At 45.1% G+C, this 19,642-nt stretch overlaps 1 protein-coding gene across 3 annotated transcripts in view; it reads right to left on the reverse strand.

Annotated features, from left to right (window-relative positions):
* Positions 1-19,642, reverse strand: part of INTS13 (integrator complex subunit 13) — a 196,837-nt gene that overhangs the window by 22,078 nt on the left and 155,117 nt on the right. For all 3 annotated transcript variants that reach the window (XM_069228607.1, XM_069228609.1, XM_069228608.1), the window contains 2 exons: positions 2,466-2,620; positions 387-617 (listed from right to left, as the gene is read on the reverse strand). In XM_069228607.1, coding sequence (XP_069084708.1) covers positions 387-617; positions 2,466-2,620 — 386 coding nt within the window. The remainder of the gene's footprint in view (positions 1-386; positions 618-2,465; positions 2,621-19,642) is intronic.

The raw sequence follows: 19,642 nt of genomic DNA on the forward strand, positions 1-19,642 counted from the left end.
GTTCATTTAGAATCCAACCTGTGCCAAACTCAGTCGTGAACAATTTCTGTAAACACTACATGGCATTAGTGGTGTGTGCCAAGGTAAACACCTCAATAGTTAATTATTTTAAAAAATATGAGTTAGTTCAGTTGTCTAGATGGGTCACAAATATGCAATTTTAGCTTTGAACAAAATAAATGTTTAAAAAGCACTTTATTTTTCTATATTTTTAAATGGTAAAAACATCACAAGTTGAATGTCAGATACTGTTTACTTCTGTACTTCAAGTAAAAAGTGACTGTCACAAATATGTAAACCTAAATCTTAAGTGTGGGTCAAAGGTAACTGCATCTATCAATAAGACTATGAGTGATTATGCATATTTAATATCGAAATAACTGTACCTTTCAGATTCCTGCCACAGTTTTTCCGGTTCCAAGTCTTTTACCGTTTTTTCTGCCTTGTCCTCTTTTTCTTCCCTCTTTCTCCCGCGTTTCTTACGTTCCTCCTCTTCCGGTGGTTTGCTTCTGCAAGCCAATACACACTCCAAGACACGCTGGTGTCTCTCAGAATTGTTGATATGGGCCCTTACCAGGGTCTCGAGCTCGTTCCACATGATTCGGTATTGCTCATCTCTTTAGACACAGGACGAAGTGAAAAGAATAACAGACATATTACATGACGAATTTGGACAACATTATCGTCAAGTAGTAAGTAAAGTTTATATTTTGCCATAAGCCATTATGGCTGCTTAAATACAACCCGAAACACCCAAGCAAGATTATTGTTTGGTGGATATTAAGAAAAATAACATCTAAACAGAGGAAAATCCCGTGCATATTGTAATTAGTCGCCGGATAGGGCTCTTAGTCTTTGAACTTAACAGTGAAACAATACATAGTACATCCTATTAAGAGATACACTTATAGCTTCTTCTTGAAGAAAAGAACATTTGTTTAAAAAATGAGAGGCTATGGGCCTCAATAGAACATTGGTAGTATTGACCGCCGCAGCGATGGCCGCCAAAACACTGTCGCCGCAGCTACCTACTGTCCGCCATATTATAACCGTAGCTGGAATTCCGCCAGAAGGGTGGTGGAATGCCGGCTGCAGCCATGGCGGCGGACGGTGGTAAGGTGGCTTAAGGTGGGTTTTTTTCATGACACCTGATACGGCCTGGTGGTGTTCTGCTGGCAGCAGCGCCCTGTTGCGTTTCCTGGCGGAGGACCCCCTGTAATCAGGTAAGTCGGGTGCTCCGACAGGGAAGGGGGTGGTGTGTGTTGTGTGTGGGGGGGTTTATGTGTATGTTTGTATGTGCATGTATGCAGGTGTGTGGTGTGTGGAATGCTTGTGTGCATGCATGGTTGTGAATGTGCATGTATGTTGTGTGAATATGTGGGTGCATGTATGTATGTCAGAGTGTGTGGATGTGTGTGTGAATGGATATATGCATGCGTGGGTGAATGTGGTTATGAGTGTGTGTATGCACGTGTATGATGGTGCGTGAATATGCGTGTATGTCGTGGGGACTCAGGAGAGGGGAGGTGGGGCGGGGAAGACCCCTATCAGTGACAGGTCCCTGTCACTGATAGTGCCTACCGCCATGGTTTTCGTGGCGGTAAGGCAGCCACGAAAACCATGGTGGTAGGCAGGGTCATAATCCCACGGGTGGGATAGTGACGCACGCCTGGCTGGAGACTGATGTCTCCAGCTGGGCGGCTGTTACCACCCTGGCGGACAGAGTGGAACAATGGCGGTTTGGCTCAATATTTTGGGGAAGAGTACCACCAGCCTGTTGGCAGTACTCTTTTCAAAAATACCGCCGTCCGCCAGGGTCGTAATGAGGGCCTATGTGTTTCATATTAAAGACGCCTGAGCCCTAAATCCCTTCAATTCGAGGAGAGAAGAGGTTGTATAGATGAGAACTGCAACTTTGATGCCTCTAGATAAGGTAGATGAAAGGCTTTGGTGAATTCTTACAGAATAGTCAATGTATTAGTGTAGTAACTTGTAAGACAGAAGCAGCCCATCTGCTTTCACACTAAAATTCTCGACTGTAGTAGTCCCAACAATATCTGTCTGTGCCCCTAAGCAATTTCTGATATTTTCCCAAAACACATACCTCCAAACTATAGGCAGTTCAAAGTGGAAGGTGCATTTTAGGATAAACAGTGTAATTGCTTCAAGATCTGGGACTTTAGGTTAACATACAAGGCCTTTAAAACAGGTAAATAATTTGTTTAGTATAGGAGTCAAGAAGAAAATAATACCTGGAAATAGTATTATATCATAATACAAAATGCAGGACAATTTGTAGGGTGGACCATTTTTCGTGACAGCAAACACATCTTGTAAATGTTCCAGTACTCTGGTTGGCATTTTTTGAGAAGTACACTTGCCATGAACAAGCCTAGTTTACACTTTCTTTCTTGACACCACTGATCGCCATTTATAAAGCATACATAATTTTGTCATTGTTTTACCTTTTAGGACCCTTTCCTCTAGTACCCAATGTGGAAATAGGCAGTGGATCATTTTTCCTCTCCATATCAACAAGATTATATATTGTTTTCTGGCAGTTCAGCACCTCCTCATCTGTCAAATTTTCTTTCACAATGAGAGTAGCCAGCGGTACAACCTGCATGGAAAAAAATGAATACAAAGGTAAAAAGTAGAGGCCTGAGTGTGGTTGCCTTCATATGACACAGTAGATTTTTTTTTTTAACTCATAGACATAGTAGGAACATACTTTGCCTGCTCTAGAACCAAAGACTAAACAGTAATCCCCAGCAAAGATACATCATCATCTCTAAGGTCCTGCTTGCACAGTCCGACTATCATTGCCATTGTGTGCTGGACTGGGCTGGGAAATTGGCCATATCATCATCCTCCTTTATGATCTTAGGTAATCTCAATTTCCATGCAGGTGACAAGACCAATACTAAATACCATATAGTTACGCTCAACCTACCATCCAATTGTCTCATTAAGGGGTTCTCCACTCCCACCCATAATGTGAGCACTGTTCTTAATCTGGCATTTACTCTGGCCACAGCCACTGTCCACCATATTTCTCTCCCTTACAGTGGTCAGATTACCACTTTGTGTGTATCCAATGGGTTTAGCTGCAGAATAAAGAAAGCCCAAAAGCAATCCCCTACATGAAAGAGAAAAAGCAAAGCAGAACATTTGACGTTGGCCATGGCTGATCTTATGCTTTTGAACTGGCCCGGCCATGAAGGCAATGTCCTGGAAACTACCCAATAATAAGACATGCCTACAAGCTACTAAAATGGCAATAATTTCCACTCACCTGCAGTGCATCTGCCTTCAGATGGACACTATTGCTGTGCAATAAGTTAGCCTCCCTCTTATCCAATAAGATGAGTGAAAGCTACAAGGAAATTAGGATACTAGAACTCACCAATAAGATAACCCTTCCTCCTAGTATGATTCTTCCATTAGAAAGATACAACTGCCTATAACGTCTTACTTGAAAGTTAGTTGTGTGCCATCTAGGCTTAGGTAGGGCTACCCCAGTGATCCCTGTCCTATGGCAAAGCTGCAATCCTTGGGTTGGGTTCTTGCACCACTGCTAATTCTATGATTGCCTTGAGGTAAGCCAAGTGTAAATTTTTTGCAAGACACTTGTCACCATTCCGATCCTGAAGAAAGCAGACAATAACCCAGGATACCAGAAACTACAGACAGATTACCTAGTTGCCAAACTTTTGCTAAAAATTATGAAGCAGCCTGAGGTCACATGCCTCTCCAGCACCCTTGAGACCTTGGGGGAGCTGTACTGGACGTAGGCAGGCTTCCTCAAAGCAGACAGTGTAGAAGAAGTTCTGATTATCACCTCCCTTGAAAAGCGTAACATCAGAGATCTCAAAGTTCTTGCTGGCCTACTGTTGCTAGATATCTCAGCAGCATCAAATTGACCAGATAACAGTAGTTGGGGTAGTTAAATCATGCCTTCAATTGGTTTAGGTCTTTTCTCAGTGTCCCTCTCTCCTTTTTGCTATTGAGAAATGGCTAGGTGGTGTCAGGGTCCTCCGAAAGTTCTGCTCTATCTCCTATCATGTTCAACATTACTCAACAACTATAGGAACAGATTAGGGACTTTGACCCAGTCCTGCACAGATCGCATGCACCTTTAGGTTAGGTTAAACCACCGATCCTCAGGGTTCAATATCCCTTGTGATCTACCTTTAAGGCATGTTATTTGTACATTTGCATGGTCTCCAATTTCTAATTTCACCACAAGTCTTGCAAACTACGTTGTTTGGATTATAGTATTTAGTTGGGAACGATTCAAAGAACTTTTTTGCTTTAATGAAAAAGTATTGGCTGAACGTTAGTTTATTGAATATTAATGTGATGCATTGCTGTGTTCTGAGTCTTTAACCCACAGCACCTTACTGCATCAGCCTTACCCTTAGGGAGAAGTATTAAACGGGGTACTTAATCACCAGTTTGAGGGTCTTGGGTATGGAGGCCTGCAAATCCAAGAAGTAAAATACCCACATTGACACAGTTGTGGCAAGTAAGTTCTGACTTGCATTAGACCTCCTGAACTGGATTTTCCAAGTACAATAGTAAGGGGTTTTACATTACGATCGCCTTGACATGCACCATAACAATGGGCTTACATTGTAAACCCTCTGAAAATACAATATTAAGGGGTTTTACAATCTGAATGGAAACACAAACACCATAGAAAGAGGCTTAACATTTTGAACTATGTGACAAATGCAATAGGGAGGAGTTTGCTGACCCTCTGACAAATGCAATAAGAAGGGGGTTTACATTGTTAACTATTATAAAAGTTATAGCAAGTGGTTTACACTGTGAACCCTGTCAAATAAAATGGGATCATACATTGTGAATATCAAGAACATGATAACAACCACTATATATAATGGCCCTTGACATTTTGAACTTTCAGTTGAAATATGTGATAGATACAATATGAAGGTTTTTTTCTCCATTGAGAATTTTGAGAAATGCAATAGGAAGTGGTTTAGTACACTGGTCCGTTTTTTTTTTTTTTGTTGGTCTAGCCATATTAAATGCTTGGGTTATCAAGATGATTTTATGTTCATTAGAATGTATATTTTGAGTCTGCCTCGAATGTTTGAATGGAATGGTCTCTCTGCACAGGGACAATAGTCATGGCCACGTGTAAGTTGATGCTTAAGCCAATATGCCACCTTTACTTATTTTTAAATGTTGTGAAAATTGAAGTAAGGCTTCTCATTTTACACTGTAAATGACTTGAGAAAGCATGTAGGCCTAACCTTACTGCTGGTGAAAAGCTCTGTGTTACCACTGGCCCCAATAAAGATATTGCTGTTTTTCAGGGTTAAAGCCTGTTGATGCCCAAACTGTCATGTGTAACCACGTAGGTAATGAAAATAGTGTCGCTGCCTGGTGATATTTTTCAGGGTACTTGATTTTCACCCAGTGGTTCTGCAAGGCCTTGTTAAGAGGGGTTTGCTAGATAATGCCACTTGAAATATTGTACATATTTGGAACATTGTTCATTGTGTTTGTAAGGAAATGCCTTCCTTGGCATGGTTACCCCCTGACGTTTTGCCTTTTGTTGATGCCAGTTATGATTGACAGTGTGCTAGGACCCTACTAACCAGGCCCCAGCACAAGTGTTCTTTCCCTAAACTGTACCTTTGTTCCCACAATTGGCACAGCCCTGGCACACAGCTAAGACCCTTGTAAATGGTACTCCTGGTACCAAGGGCCCTGTGGCCAGGGAAGGTCTCTAAGGGCTGCAGAATGTCTTATGCCACCCTGGGGACCCCTCACTCAGCACATGCACACTGCCTCACAGCTTGTGTGTGCTGGTGGGGAGAAAAAACCTAGGTCAACATGGCATGCCCCACAGAGTGCCATGCCCACCTCTCACTGCCTCTGGCATAGATAAGTCACCCCTCTACCAGGCCTTACAGCTCTAAGGCAGGGTGCACTATATACCACAGGTGGGGGCATAAGTGCATGAGCACTATGCCCCTACAGTGTCTAAGAAAAACCTTAGACACTGTAAGTGCAGGGTAGCCATAAAGAGTATATGGTCGGGGAGTCTGTCAAACATGAACTCCACAGTTCCAGAACGGCTACACTGAAATCTGGGAAGTTTGGTATCAAACTTCTCAGCACAATAAATGCACACTGATGCCAGTGTGAGATTTATTGTAAAATATGCCCAGAGGGGATCTTAGAGATTCCCTCTGAATACCAGTCCGACTCCAAGTGCTAGACTGACCAGTTTCTGCCAGCCTGCCACAACCAGGCGAGTTTCTGGCCACATGGGGAGAGTGCCTTTGTCACTTTGTGGCTAGGAACAAAGCCTGTACTGGGTGGAGGTGCTTCTCACCTCCACCTGCAGGAACTGTAACACCTGGGGGTGAGCCTCAAAGGCTCATGCCTTTTGTTACAGCACCCCAGCGCATCCCAGCTAGTGGAGATGCCCGCCCCTCCGGCCACTACACCCACTTTTGACAGCAAGGATGGAGGAGATAATGAGGAAAACAAGGAGGAGCCACCCACCAGTCAAGACAGCCCCTAAGGTGCCCTGAGCTGAGGTGACCCCACTAGGAATAGTGATATGCCCGCCTCCCCTCAGGGAGGAGGCACAAAGAGGATGTAGTCATCCTCCAGGACAGTAGCCACTGGCTACTGCCCCCCAGACCTAAAAACACCCCTAAATGTAGTATTTAGGGGTGACCCAGAACCTAGGAAATCAGATTCCTGTAACCTGAAGAAAGAAGGACTGCTGACCTGAAAGCCCCGCAGAGACGACGGAGACACCAACTGACTTGGCCCCAGCCCTACCGGCCTGTCTCCAGACTCAAAGAACCTGCACAGCGAAGCATCCAACAGGGACCAGCGACCTCTGAGGACTCAGGGGACTGCCCTGAACCCAAAGGACCAAGAAACTCCTGAGAACGGCGGCACTGTTCAAAAACAGCAACAACTTTGCAACTTATTAGCAACTTCCAAAGAACTCACTGTTCCCTACACAAGCGTGAGACATCTCACTCTGCACCCGACGCCCCCGGCTCGAGCTCCAGAGAACAAGCACTGCAGAGAGGACTCCCAGGCGACTACGACGACGTGAGTACCCTGAATCGACCCCCCTACACCTCCACAGTGACGCCTGCAGAGAGGATCCAGAGGCTCCCCCTGACCACGACTGCCTGGTAACAAGGAACCCGATGCCTGGACCAAGCACTGCACCTGCAGCCCACAGGACCGAGAGAAACCACCTTCCAGTGCAGGAGTGACCACCAGGCGGACCTCTTCCTGGCCCAGTTGGTGGCTGGCCCGAGAAGCCACCCTGTGCCCTGCCTGCATCGCCTCCATTGCTTTCAATAGCAAACTCGATGCCTACTTAGCATACTGCACCAGACCACCTCTGTGCCACTGGGGGTATGTTGTGTGGGTTTGTGTGTGTCTCCCCCCAGGGCTCTACAAAACCCCTCTGGTCTGCTCACCAAGGATGCAGGTACTTACCTGTAAGCAGACTAGTGCCAGAGCACCCCTGTTCTTCATAGGCACCTATGTGTTTTGGGCCCTCCTTTGGCCTCTGCACCTGACCGGCCCTGTGTTGCTGGTGCAGAGACTTTGGAGTTGCTGTGAACCCCCAACGGTCTGCTGCCTATGCCCAGGAGACTGACTGTGTAAGTGCTTTACTGACCTGAAAAACCTAACCAAACTTACCTTCCCCAGGAACTGTTTATTTTTGCAGTGTCCACTTTTAAAATAGCTTATTGCCATTTTATCCTAAACTGTGTATACTACTGTATTAAATCAAAGTTCTATACTTACCTGTTTGATGTACCTTGCATTTTATGTACTTACCTCAAATCTTGAATCTTGTGGTTCTAAAATAAATTAAGAAAATATATTTTTCTATATAAACACTATTGGCCTGGAGTTGTCTTTGAGTGTGTGTTCCTCATTTATTGCCGGTGTGTGTACAACAAATGCTTAACACTACCTTCTGATAAGCCTACTGCTCGACCACACTATCACAAAATAGAGGATTAGTAGTATCTAATTTTGGCACTATCAACCTCGAAGGGGAAACCTTGGACTCTGTGCACACTATCTCTCACTTTGAGATAGTATATACAGAACCAACTTCCTACAGTGTTTAGTTGTGTGTTCACTACAGATATTGTTTTCAAAGAAGCATTGGAAATTATTTTATAATTATGCAGTGCTGTCTTCTGAATTTCTAGTTTTTCTAGCCCTCAGCACATCACTGAGTCAGCCTAGTGCTGTTCTACCTCTTTACCCTCAGATTAAAGGGATAAAAGGGGTACTTGACCCCCAGTTGGGGGGACAAAGGTACAAAAGCTCCAGGACACCAAGACAAATAGACCCCCATTGGCAAAACTGCAGCCCAGTAACTACTGAATGCCCGGGGAACATATCAAATCTCAAATAAAATAGAAAGGGGGTTTGCATTGTGAACTCAAAGATAAATACAAAAGGACTGTACTTGTACATTGTGATATACTTCTAAAACACCATAGGAATTAGTTATTTTTATTGTGAACTATGTGCCAAATACAACAGCAATGGGTTTTGCACTGGAAACTCTGACAAATGCAATAAGAAGGGAGTTGTCAACTGTGACAAATACAATAAGAAGGAATTTTACAATGTCAACTTTCTGATAAATTCAACAGGAACAACATTTACATTTTGGACTCTGACAAACATCCCAGGAAGGAACTTTACATTGAGAACTCTGACAAATAGTATTGGAACTGGTATTTCAATGCGAACTTTGGCAAACGCAATGGGAAGCAGTTTTACATTTTGAACTGCAGTACAGGGGCTTTACATTTTAAAATATTTTACAAACTGACCAACACTATAGGAAGCAGGTTTAAATTGGGAACTCTCTGACAAATGAAATAAGAAGATGTTTAATTATTATGCCCCCCTTTACTTGCTCTGGCACCCCAAAAAATGCTTGAAATTATTAGAGGGAGGTGTAAAGGTCATGTCATTGTGTACTTTGGGTTTTCTAAAAATGTTAGATGGGTCTCACTATTTTATTTACTCATGCAGTTTTTGTAAAGCATGCTGTCACTCACCTACATTGTCTCCTGGCACTCATACTGCTGCATTAAAATGGGATACAGTGTCAGAAAGGCGTCTGTGAAATTTTGAAAGATCTGAATCCAACCGAATAGACAGGGTTAGAGAGTTCCTATATTGTCGGGCCTAATACCTGAATAGATTTTACTCACCAGTTATTTAGCCTGCAATGTGGGACTATGGTTAGCTTTGGACCTTTTTGGCAGTGATAGAACTGAGTAATAAAAGGTTAAATGCACAAGGCAGGTAGTTTTAAAATGATGTGCTTATTAATGGGCAGCCAGTGAAGTTGATTTGTAAAAAATAATTACACGCTTATTTTTTAATTTAAAGATAAGCCTAACTGATGCATTTCGTATCTTTTGTAAATGCGATGCAAGCCTAGAGAGAGCGAGTGCCCATAATCTAATTGATAATAGATTAAATCACTGGCAAAAATACCATTATGTGAGAACTGCAAGCGAGGAAAGACTAGTCATTGTTGTTTGAGAGCGAAGAGACAGGATCTACTTATGGCTGTGATCTGAGGTTCTAGTAAAAGCTTGAAAACAAGTAGGACTCCAAGGTTACGCGTAGGGGGTACTGCTCAGGAAAGAGACCTAGGCTGAGTGACTATAAAGAAGAAACTCGTCTATTCACTTTGTTAAAGATTGGAAGGATTTCCGTCTTACTAGGATTACGTTTAAAGAAATTAGCTTTCATCCATGATCAAGTAGTTTCCAACACAGAAGGGAGGGTCAGCAGAATTTTTAAGGAAGCTGGCAAACAAGTGTGTCATCAGCAGAAAAGTATGATTTTACTTGAAATGTCTGCAACAGGTAGGACAAAGAACAAATAAATAAGCAGCTATGGGTAAATTATGGCTCCGTGCAGGACTCCTCATGTTATGGGATTCAATAAAGAGCATTATTGTCCCAACTGAATAGTCTGTGATCTGTTTAACAGGAAGGATGATAACCCGGTTATGGCAGTCTTCATAATACCAAGACAGAGAAGCCACTGCAACTGGAATAGGTCTATAGTGTCAAAGCAGTCCAATAAAATAAGAACTCCTCCGTTGCCTCCATACATCATCATTCGAAGATCATCAACTATTGTTACCCTCATCTCTGTGCTGTGTCCTGGTCTGAAACCTGATTGCCTGTCTTGTAAGCAATGGGAACCCTGAATAAAAACATGAAGTTGAGAATAACAGTTTTCTCAATGACCTTGGAGATGTAGAGTGACTGGGAGAAATACCTAACATTTTTAGAGTCTGTCAGATCCAATGATTGTTTTTTTTCTTTTGTTGTAACAGGGGACATGCCATGGCATGTTAAGAAAAATCTCAGGTTACCGGGTAATATAGATGAATTTTTGACATCTCTTAGGTATAGTGCTATCTGTTTGAGACTGGGACAGGATAATCTGGGAAGCCAGAAGCTATGCTATCTGTAATCAATTTTATACAACCTCCTGTCTCAATAGGCCTGAAAGCATTAGAGGAACTGCCTACGGGATGAGAGCTTTTAACACTAGAATAATTCAACATGTCATTTGAGTGGGCTGCAGAGGTAAAATGAATGAATCTGTTACTGATGAAACATCCTGTGACCCACTGGAACGGTTGCATTCTTTTGTGACCTGTAAAACCTTCTCTAAGAAGAAATCAGAGATGACGTTCCAAAGAGCGGGCAAGTGGGCATAATGAGAGGTAGTCTGTAAAGGTTACTTAGTGGAGTTTTAAGCAGTCAACATTTTGTTAAAGTAAAAAGATCTTTTTGCTGCTCACATGAAAAAGATATTCGTGGAGTTGGCAGAAACCACATGATCATGTTTATTTATTTTCATGTTAAAGTCAACAGGCTTGATTTATTGTTCTTCAAATATAGTGGCAAGGGAAGTAGCCCTTTTGTTTTACAATTTGAGAGACTTGAGAAAGACTGTAGGCTTAAGCTTTTTGATTGTGAAAAATATAATGTTTTCCATTAGGCTCATATAGGAGGATTGCTAGTTTTTATGTCTAAAGTCTGCTGGTGCGCAAACTGAAATGTTATCTCACAAATAACAAGAGAAGACTACGTTATCATGGTTAGTTGCCCCATGTGATATTTCTTTAGGTTACAAATTTTGCACCCGGTTTAATCTGCAGGGCTCCTAAAGAAGGGGTTCCAATAATTAATTTGACCTGAAATCTTGAACATCCTTGTCCTTTTGAGCATAGTAGTTACCTGTGTGTGAATTACAATACTTTTCCTTTTCAAAGAAACAGCAATGGTTGGGCACTGTGTGTGTTTGTGTGTATTGCTCAGTTCTGAGTATCTATCCAACATCCCCACTCTGCATCAGATTTTTATTGATATGCCACAATACCTTGAGCACATGTTACATTATAAACTCTTTGAGAAATGCACTATGAAAGAGTGAACTCTGAGAAATGCAAGAGGAAATGATTTTAGATTTGATAACTTTGTAATACCTAGAACAGAAACACAATAAGGAGAGGCTTTGCATTGTTTAACACTAAGAGATCATCTGACCGATCTATACTTAAGGTGGTACTAGAGGAGTCTTGATTCTATTGTGTACATTAATATGTTTATCTTTAGCATATAATGGTGTGTGAATTGACATATTTTTTCTTTACAAAATTAAAAACAGTGAACATTGACTAATTAAGAATTGTTGTGCCCATTTTGGAAGTTTCTAACTTGTATCTAACCCCTTTAATTCACGGTGTTGGATCTACTTTTCTAACTACCCAATTGATACTCAATTCCTGATACAATAAAGTGATAGTAACTCTGACATTACCTTTAAAATCCTGCAATGCCTTGCTTCAATCCCATGTATAACACCAACAACCTTTTAAATCTGAATGCTGATAAAACAGAGGTGGTTATTCTTGGAATACTGCCAGCCCTCCTCTTCAGTCCAAAAATGTTGGTGTTTCTATCAGAGATTATTTTATGATGGGGGTGGTGTCTGCGTGGCGAGGATGATGGCTGCAATCTAGCCTAGCTCTGAGCCAGACTCCCACATCCTCTCGCTAATCCTGCTCTCCCGCGTGCCATCCAGACTTCATCAGCCACTCATTGGTGAGCAGGAGCGCACGGACGCCGAGGAACTGTTGAGACAACGGAGAAGGGTCCTCTGGGGCAGCGTCGCCTCTCACCTTTTCTAGAAGGCCTCTCCCTGCGGGTGTCGCAGTTGCCTGCACACCGCTGGAAGCTAAGGCGGTAATCGATTGCTTGGCTTCCTCTTGAAGGCAACTCACACCCCTTTAGGATCGTAGAAGGATGCTGGCAGGGGAAAGAAGAACTCCCCCATCAAATATACTCTCAGACTGGAATTTAATCAGTGATGACTTGCAGTGACTGACTGCAATGGGTCCCTGATCGTCGGAGGCAGTGCCTCTCCACGCATTGATACCTGGAACCTCCCTGATGTCTGCACTGAAGGATCCCTTAGTGCTGAGATGCATACCACCTTTCTGAGGCGCGCCGCACACCATGAAAACCACTCAGCATGCCTAGGGCTTAGGCCTGAAACCTGTGCGAACCCGGCTGACGCCCCATGCGGTGGCAGCTGGATTGCAGACGGCTTGTGCCTTCACTGATAGACGCCCACAGAGGACCCCCTCATAATCTGCCCCTCAGCTACACAGGATGATGTGCTCAATATGTGACCTACCCCCAGGCCCAAGAAGCCTTCAAGAACTTACACTACAGTGCATGCTGCAGTAAGAAATAAACTTTGTTTAGTCTCTTCCTCCCTCTCATTACCGTGGGATGGGCTCCCGTACTAATTCTGGCACAATCGTTTGGACTCATAGTTGCCTCTGAAGCTTGCTTTATTTTTTTGGGGATGTACTTGCGGGGCTTGCATCTTGCCAGCGAATAGGCCCTTGAACCGTTGCTACTGCAGTATACACGAAATTTGTCCAATTGTTGCCTTAGCTGGAGCTACCATAACACAGGAGGAGGTCTTACATGTACTACTGGCAATGAGGAACTGTATATTGTACTGCTTATGCCCGTGATTGAACCTACTAGACAGTCTTTCCAAAGCTATCACCATTTACCTGCTACCTTTACTGTCAACATACCATGCTGTGACCCTAATTGCAGGCTGCTATGGACCTCTCCTGTACAAATAAGAGGCCAATTACTGTTTTTCCACATCAGGTATTTCTACTGTGATCTATACATCTGCCTCTGGTTAACATACCTGAATTGTTCACTTGCTCTGGGTGCCTGGCCCGGGCCTGCTGTCGCAGCTCTTTCTGCACACCTGCTGGATCCCATCAGTGGAATCGGGCCCACCACTATTATTCTGTGGTTTGGACTGCTTGTGCTGCGCAGTGCCCTCGTCCCCCCTGGGCGCTCGCAGGTGGGTCCCTACTGTTGTGAACTTTCTCAATTGGATTCAACTACCTGAGCCTTTGATCATGGGATGCCTCCGGTCTGTGAACCCACAAACCACCTGCACCACCCAGGGACTCGGCTTCTTTGCCTGTCCCAGCCCTCCCCAGTCCATGCAGAATACAACCAATACATCCATCAACAGCAAACTAGATGTTGTTTTGACAGCTATCAAAAGTTCTCAGACTTCTTTGGAACAACATATAGACACTATATAGTTGCAGACCTTATGCTGCTGCGTGCAGCCCATCGCAATTTGCTGACAAGGTCCAGGCCACTGAACAAAGCATCCTTACGTTACAATCTCAGGAGCGAGACACAGATAAATGCCTGCAATCTATGAAGAAACAGATTTGCTTACAGGAGGAGAGGGGCGCTCCTGCTGATACAACATTTGCATTGTGGGCCTCCCTGAAAATACAGAGGGTTCAGATCCGGTTTCCTATGTATAACCTGGCTGCAGTCAATATTGCCCGAGTCCACGCTGTCTTCCATGTTTGCTGTCGAGAGGGCCCACTGAGTGCCTTCCTGCTGTCCTCCCCCCGGATCGAACCCTAAGCCCATGGTGGTTCAACTACTATATTATCAAAATGCCATATTGTGTGAGACCCGTAGACTACAGATCTGACAGTGGACAATGCACGTAACCTGATGTTTCCAGACTATGGTGGTCATTACGACTTCAGTGGTCTTTTTCCAAGACCGAAGAAGCTGCCGCTGCCAGCAGACCACAAGTGATGGCGGTCCGAAGATCGTCATATTTTGACTTGGGAAGGATTTCTGCCCATTTATGGGTGGGAATCTGACCCCGTCGGCCTGGCCAACAGAGGAAGAGAGGTGGTTCATCACCAGCACCGCCATGCCAACAAGGCTATGTCTGCCATATTATGATACGCAATAGAGCGTGGTGGAGTCCTTTGGGCAGTGCAGTGGAAAACACCAGGACCCATTCTCTGCCGGACGACCACCTTCCCAGGAAAGGTAACTTGATCGTCCGAAGGGGGGCGGGGGCTTGTTGTGTGCATGGTGGGGTACGAATGGGGATGTGTGAATGAATGGAGAGGGGGGAGTGCGTGAAAGGGTGCAGTGTCTGGGTGTGTCCATGATTGCAGAGAGGGGGTGCATACGTGTGGGTGCAAGTGGAAGGGTGTGTATGGTTGTGTGTGGTTGGGTGGGGTGGGTGCGTGGAAGTGGGGGAAGCTGTGTGTGTGGAAGTGGGAGGAGGCTGCATGCATGTGCCCGGATGGTGTGTGCATATGCGTGGAAGTTTGCCTGCATGTGCGTGGAAGTGAGGGGGAGGGTACGTGCATGTGCGTGGAAGTGGGGGGAGGGTCCGTGCATGTGCATTGAAATGGGGGGGGGGAGAGGGTGCCGGCAACAGGAATGGAGATTCCTGTCACCGGGTACGTTACCGTCAGAGTTTTCATGGCAGTGCGACCACGGCGGAAAACCTGGCGGTCTGCCGGGTCATTATACCACTGGCGGTCTCGTGGCTAATGCCGGGCCAGAGCTGCTCACCTCTGGCCTGGCGGTCTGACCGCACTAGCGGTACTGGTGGTGATGCGGTTGTGTTTGGTTCGGTTCAAAGCTGCAGTCGTAACATGGTGCTCATCACCGCCAGCCTGGCAGCGAACCGACAGCCACCATGGGGGTCAGGTGGCCTCCAAAAGCATAATGACCACCTGTACCTTGCTGATGAAACACCTTTCTTGCAGCTAAACCTCGCCTGTGTGAGCTGGGACTCAAGTACTGGCTCCTTTTCCCTGCTAAACACCTAGTAGTACGCCACAGCAAGTCGAGATTCTTCACAGATACTATGGATGTTTGGGACTGGAGTGAGTCTTCGGGCCTATGCACTTCAGGCCCAGTTAATCGTGGTGATCCACCTGCTTCCAGCATGACAGTAGGAGGTTGCCCTGGTGGGCGAAACCTTGTGATCCCCTTGACTCCCGCAATTGCGACTGGGACACACTAATTGAACTCAAAAGAACACAAATTAAGACTATACTACACAGGGCCGTCTTGACGAAATATCTACGCAATAATGCAGCCCCTAACGGGTTACTAGTAACCACTGAACCATGCATCTTCCTCGAAGACAGGGAATTCAGGAAAGATTGGTCACTGATAGCCTGGAAGTGCACACGTGATTGGCTGATATTGATCATTAAAACAACCTCCAGGCTATCTGAGACCTTGATGATACAAATTAAGACAGCTGAAAGCAATTTGAAAACCGGCTTTACAATCGCCGCATTAAAAAAGAAACTAGATGAGACAAACAAAACAATTAATGAATTCAAAGATTATCTTACCCAACGCAAAATCATGAAATTCCAGAAAGACCTAGAGAGGTTCTCACTGGAGAAGGTGCACCCATACTCAAAGGAGGACTACATGGCCAAGTCCCTTCTACCCTCTGACACATCCTCAGGGGGGTACTCGAGCTCTGACTCTGAGAATGATCGCATGCAGCCCTCACGCCCAAGACGGGCCCGGAGAGGGAACCCGAGGAATAATTGGCCTCCCGCCTATGCGGGTCCCCCGTCAGTCCCCCCTAACAATATACCACCTTGGTCCTGGCCATCCCCCTATGGGCCACCAAGTCAATTCCATCCCCCAATGTATCCTCTACCATCGGCCACCTGGGCTTACCGTAATGTTCCTTTTTTGGGGAGAGGCCCGAGACGAGGAGGAGGAAGGAAAAAGGGAGTGAGCTGGAACCTAAGAGAGGCACAACCAGACAACGAGACTCCCAGCACAAGCAAGATGTAGCTAATACATCGACCACTGTCATCAATTTGAGTAATAAGACACTAACAAACAATGAACTCCAAGCACTGGAGAAGGGCTTGGGTTTCGTCCTGACACCCAAGCTGGATGTGTTCAAGTTAAGAATCGAGTTGGCCGAGTTCTTCCGCAAAATTAGACTAAAAACCTTCTTCCTCCATCATCCCGAACCAGATACCAGGCTAGAGAGGCACACAGGCCTACGTCCTAAATCAAAATTCACACCCTCATGCCAACAAATGCCACCCGAAGTACTGGCCTTTGAGAAATCGGTAAGCAGGAAAGTAGATAGCTTACAAACAAGTCAGAGCGAGGTCTTTCATAACATCAGCAAGCAGGAAATAGTAGCCCTAAAAAATCTGAGCAATGATCCCTCAATTATTGTAAAACCAGCCGACAAGGGGGGCGCTATAGTAATAATGCCTATGGTGATGTATAAAGAAGAATGCTTACGCTTACTAGGCAACAGTCTCCATTACAAGAAATTATCAAAGGACCCCACAATAGATATAAAGGAAGAAATAACCTTTTTGACAAAGAAGGGCCTAGATAATGGCTGGATAACCAAACATGAGGCAGCTTTCTTGAACCAAACCAACCCCAAGACTCCATACTTCTACATACTGCCAAAGATTCACAAGAATAAGCATCCACCCCCGGGGAGACCAATAGTCTCAGGGATTGGTTCCGTCCTGGAACCCCTGTCACAATTCTGTGATTGGTTCCTCCAAACATATGTGAGAAGAATTCCGACCTACCTTAAAGATACCAAAGATGTCCTGATACTACTAAGCAACCTAGAGTTTGACAGAGACCGAGAGCAACTGATGACCTTGGATGTTGAGTCGCTTTACACCAACATCCCACAGGAAGCAACTCTAGAAGTGATTGGCAATTTGTTGAATAACAGCACCTGAGATTTTATTACTCCCCAGGAATTCGTTCTAGACCTCGCACATCTATCATTGACCAGAAATTTCTTTGAATTTGACAAAAACTTTTATCTCCAGATACAGGGCACGTCAATGGGAAGCACTTTTGCACCCAGCCTGGCCTGCCTCTATATGGACCATTTCGAAAAAGAAATGGTGCTCACAGAGGACAATCCTTTCTTTGATAAAATCAAGATATGGAAAAGATATATTGATGATATCTTCCTCATCTGGAAAGGCTCGAAGGAGGAAGCCACGATCTTTGTCTCCTGGCTAAATGCGCTCAATCCCTTTCTCAGATTCCCATCCACCATGGGAGATCCAGCCATCTCATTTCTTGATCTTCTCGTAACTGAAAAAAACGGACTCCTCAAAACCGAGGTATACTATAAACCAACTGACAGGAATAATCTACTCCAATTCCGCAGTTTCCACCCCCGTTCACTTAGAGAGAACCTACCTGTGGGACAGTTCCTACGTCTTCGCCGTAATTATACTGAGCTGACAGACTTTAAGAATCATGCAAAGAAGCTCACAGATAAACTGCAAGCAAGAGGATACCCTGCACACCTCCTGAGGAGCCGAGAAACGTGCTCGCTTCAGTAACAGAGAGGCACTACTACCACCCGCCGCCAGAACCGACATGGGAGACACCATGATATGCGTCACCACCTTTAACCCTGCGTCCAACACCATCAAGAAGATAATAAATGAGGACTGGAATATTCTCACCTCAGGAGGACTACCCTTTCAATCTCCTTTGAACGCCTTTAAAAAGGCAAAAAGTATCCGGGACATGATTGTCCACACTCGCCCACGGGAGAATCCCGCAAGAAACAGACAAGGAACCCTTTGAGACCTGCCATCCCCAAGAGGACATTTCCCCTGCGGCAACTGCAGTGTCTGCACCTTTACCAAAAAGACTCTTACGGTGGAATTGGGCCTACAAACACCATGGGAACTGAGGCAGATGACCAACTGCAAAAGCAAGAATGTTATCTATATGATAACCTGCCCTTGCGGCCTAAGGTACATCAGGATGACAATCCGTAGAGTAGGCACAAGCATTTGCGAACACAGGAGCAGCATTCGCTGCAAAAGAGATGCCACAAAACTGACAGAACACTATGTCACCAGGAACCACCATCCCAACGATATGGAATGGGTGGTTATCGACCAACTTAAACTCACAGCAACAAATCTAAAACAAAAGTTGCTACTTTATGAACAAAGATGGATATGGAGGCTATGTACTGACGCAAAGGGACTTAACAATATTACCCAATGGTCCACCCTGGGTTAACTTCCCGACTCTATATCAGCCTGAGTACACAGCATACACTCCCATCCAGTACCCCTGGTTCCTTCCATTCACCTTAACCCACTTGAGCCCTTTTTGTGTAGGAGTTCTTCAAACCCAGTCTGTCCCCCCTGTCTCTCACACTGGCCCCAATTCTCTTTCTCTCTTTCTTTTTTTCTTTCAGTTTAAAACCCCCCTTTTCCACCCCTCCTCTTCCCTGTTTTCCCCCTTGTTTTTCCCGTCTTCCCTCTGACCCCCCTCCCCTCCTTTTTCTCCCCCCCCTTGCCTGTCTACTCTTTTCTCCCCTACCTTTTTTGCATTTGCTCTATCCCCTCCCTCTCCCCCCTTTTCCCTTCCCCCCTTGCCCCCTTCCTCCCCACCTTCTTCCTTTTTTCGTTTATATATACATATATTTTTTGCAACCGCCCAGAGTTCTTACACTCTGGACGGCCTGGAGCCGTGCCCCCTCGGGGAAACTACAGTTCCCAGCTTCCCCGGGTGCTTTCTGACGCACCGTGGGCGCCGCGGCACGTCCTGCCAGCGTGCCCGGCCGCGTCACCTCGCACGAGGGGCGTGGTACCGGGAACACTTGAGGTACTACCCTCAGGGAGCGGGGTGGCGCGCCGTGGGGTACGCGACGCGTCACCTATTCGCGCCCCGGCCGTATCACCTTTCGTTTTCTGATTGTAGTTTATTCATTTATCCTTTAGATCTACCATAATATGAACCACCTGTTCAGGTAGGCCTCTTTCCCTTCTCCTTACACCTAGCGAGCATGCCTATTAGCTGCCCTATCTAGGGGATCTTCGACCCTGACGAATGCCCCTGACCTTCCAGCACTTAGAGAGGGCAGAAACATGTTGGTCCTTGTTTTTTAGACTCTACGAGACATTGATACTAAACTGAGTCCCCATTCCATTTTAACCCTACCTGCGCACACCTGTATTAAAAATACCCAATCAGGACTGGTGATACGTACAGTATTTTTATTCCTAACCTCATCTGGATCCCTGGTATTTATCCAGTAAGATTTATTTCAGCACTCCCTCGACTGTTCCTTTAACAATGAGGTTAAGTCCACCCAGGTAGTACTATCTTACCTG

Source organism: Pleurodeles waltl, chromosome 4_1 (assembly GCF_031143425.1).
Source record: "Pleurodeles waltl isolate 20211129_DDA chromosome 4_1, aPleWal1.hap1.20221129, whole genome shotgun sequence".
NCBI lineage: Eukaryota > Metazoa > Chordata > Amphibia > Caudata > Salamandridae > Pleurodeles > Pleurodeles waltl.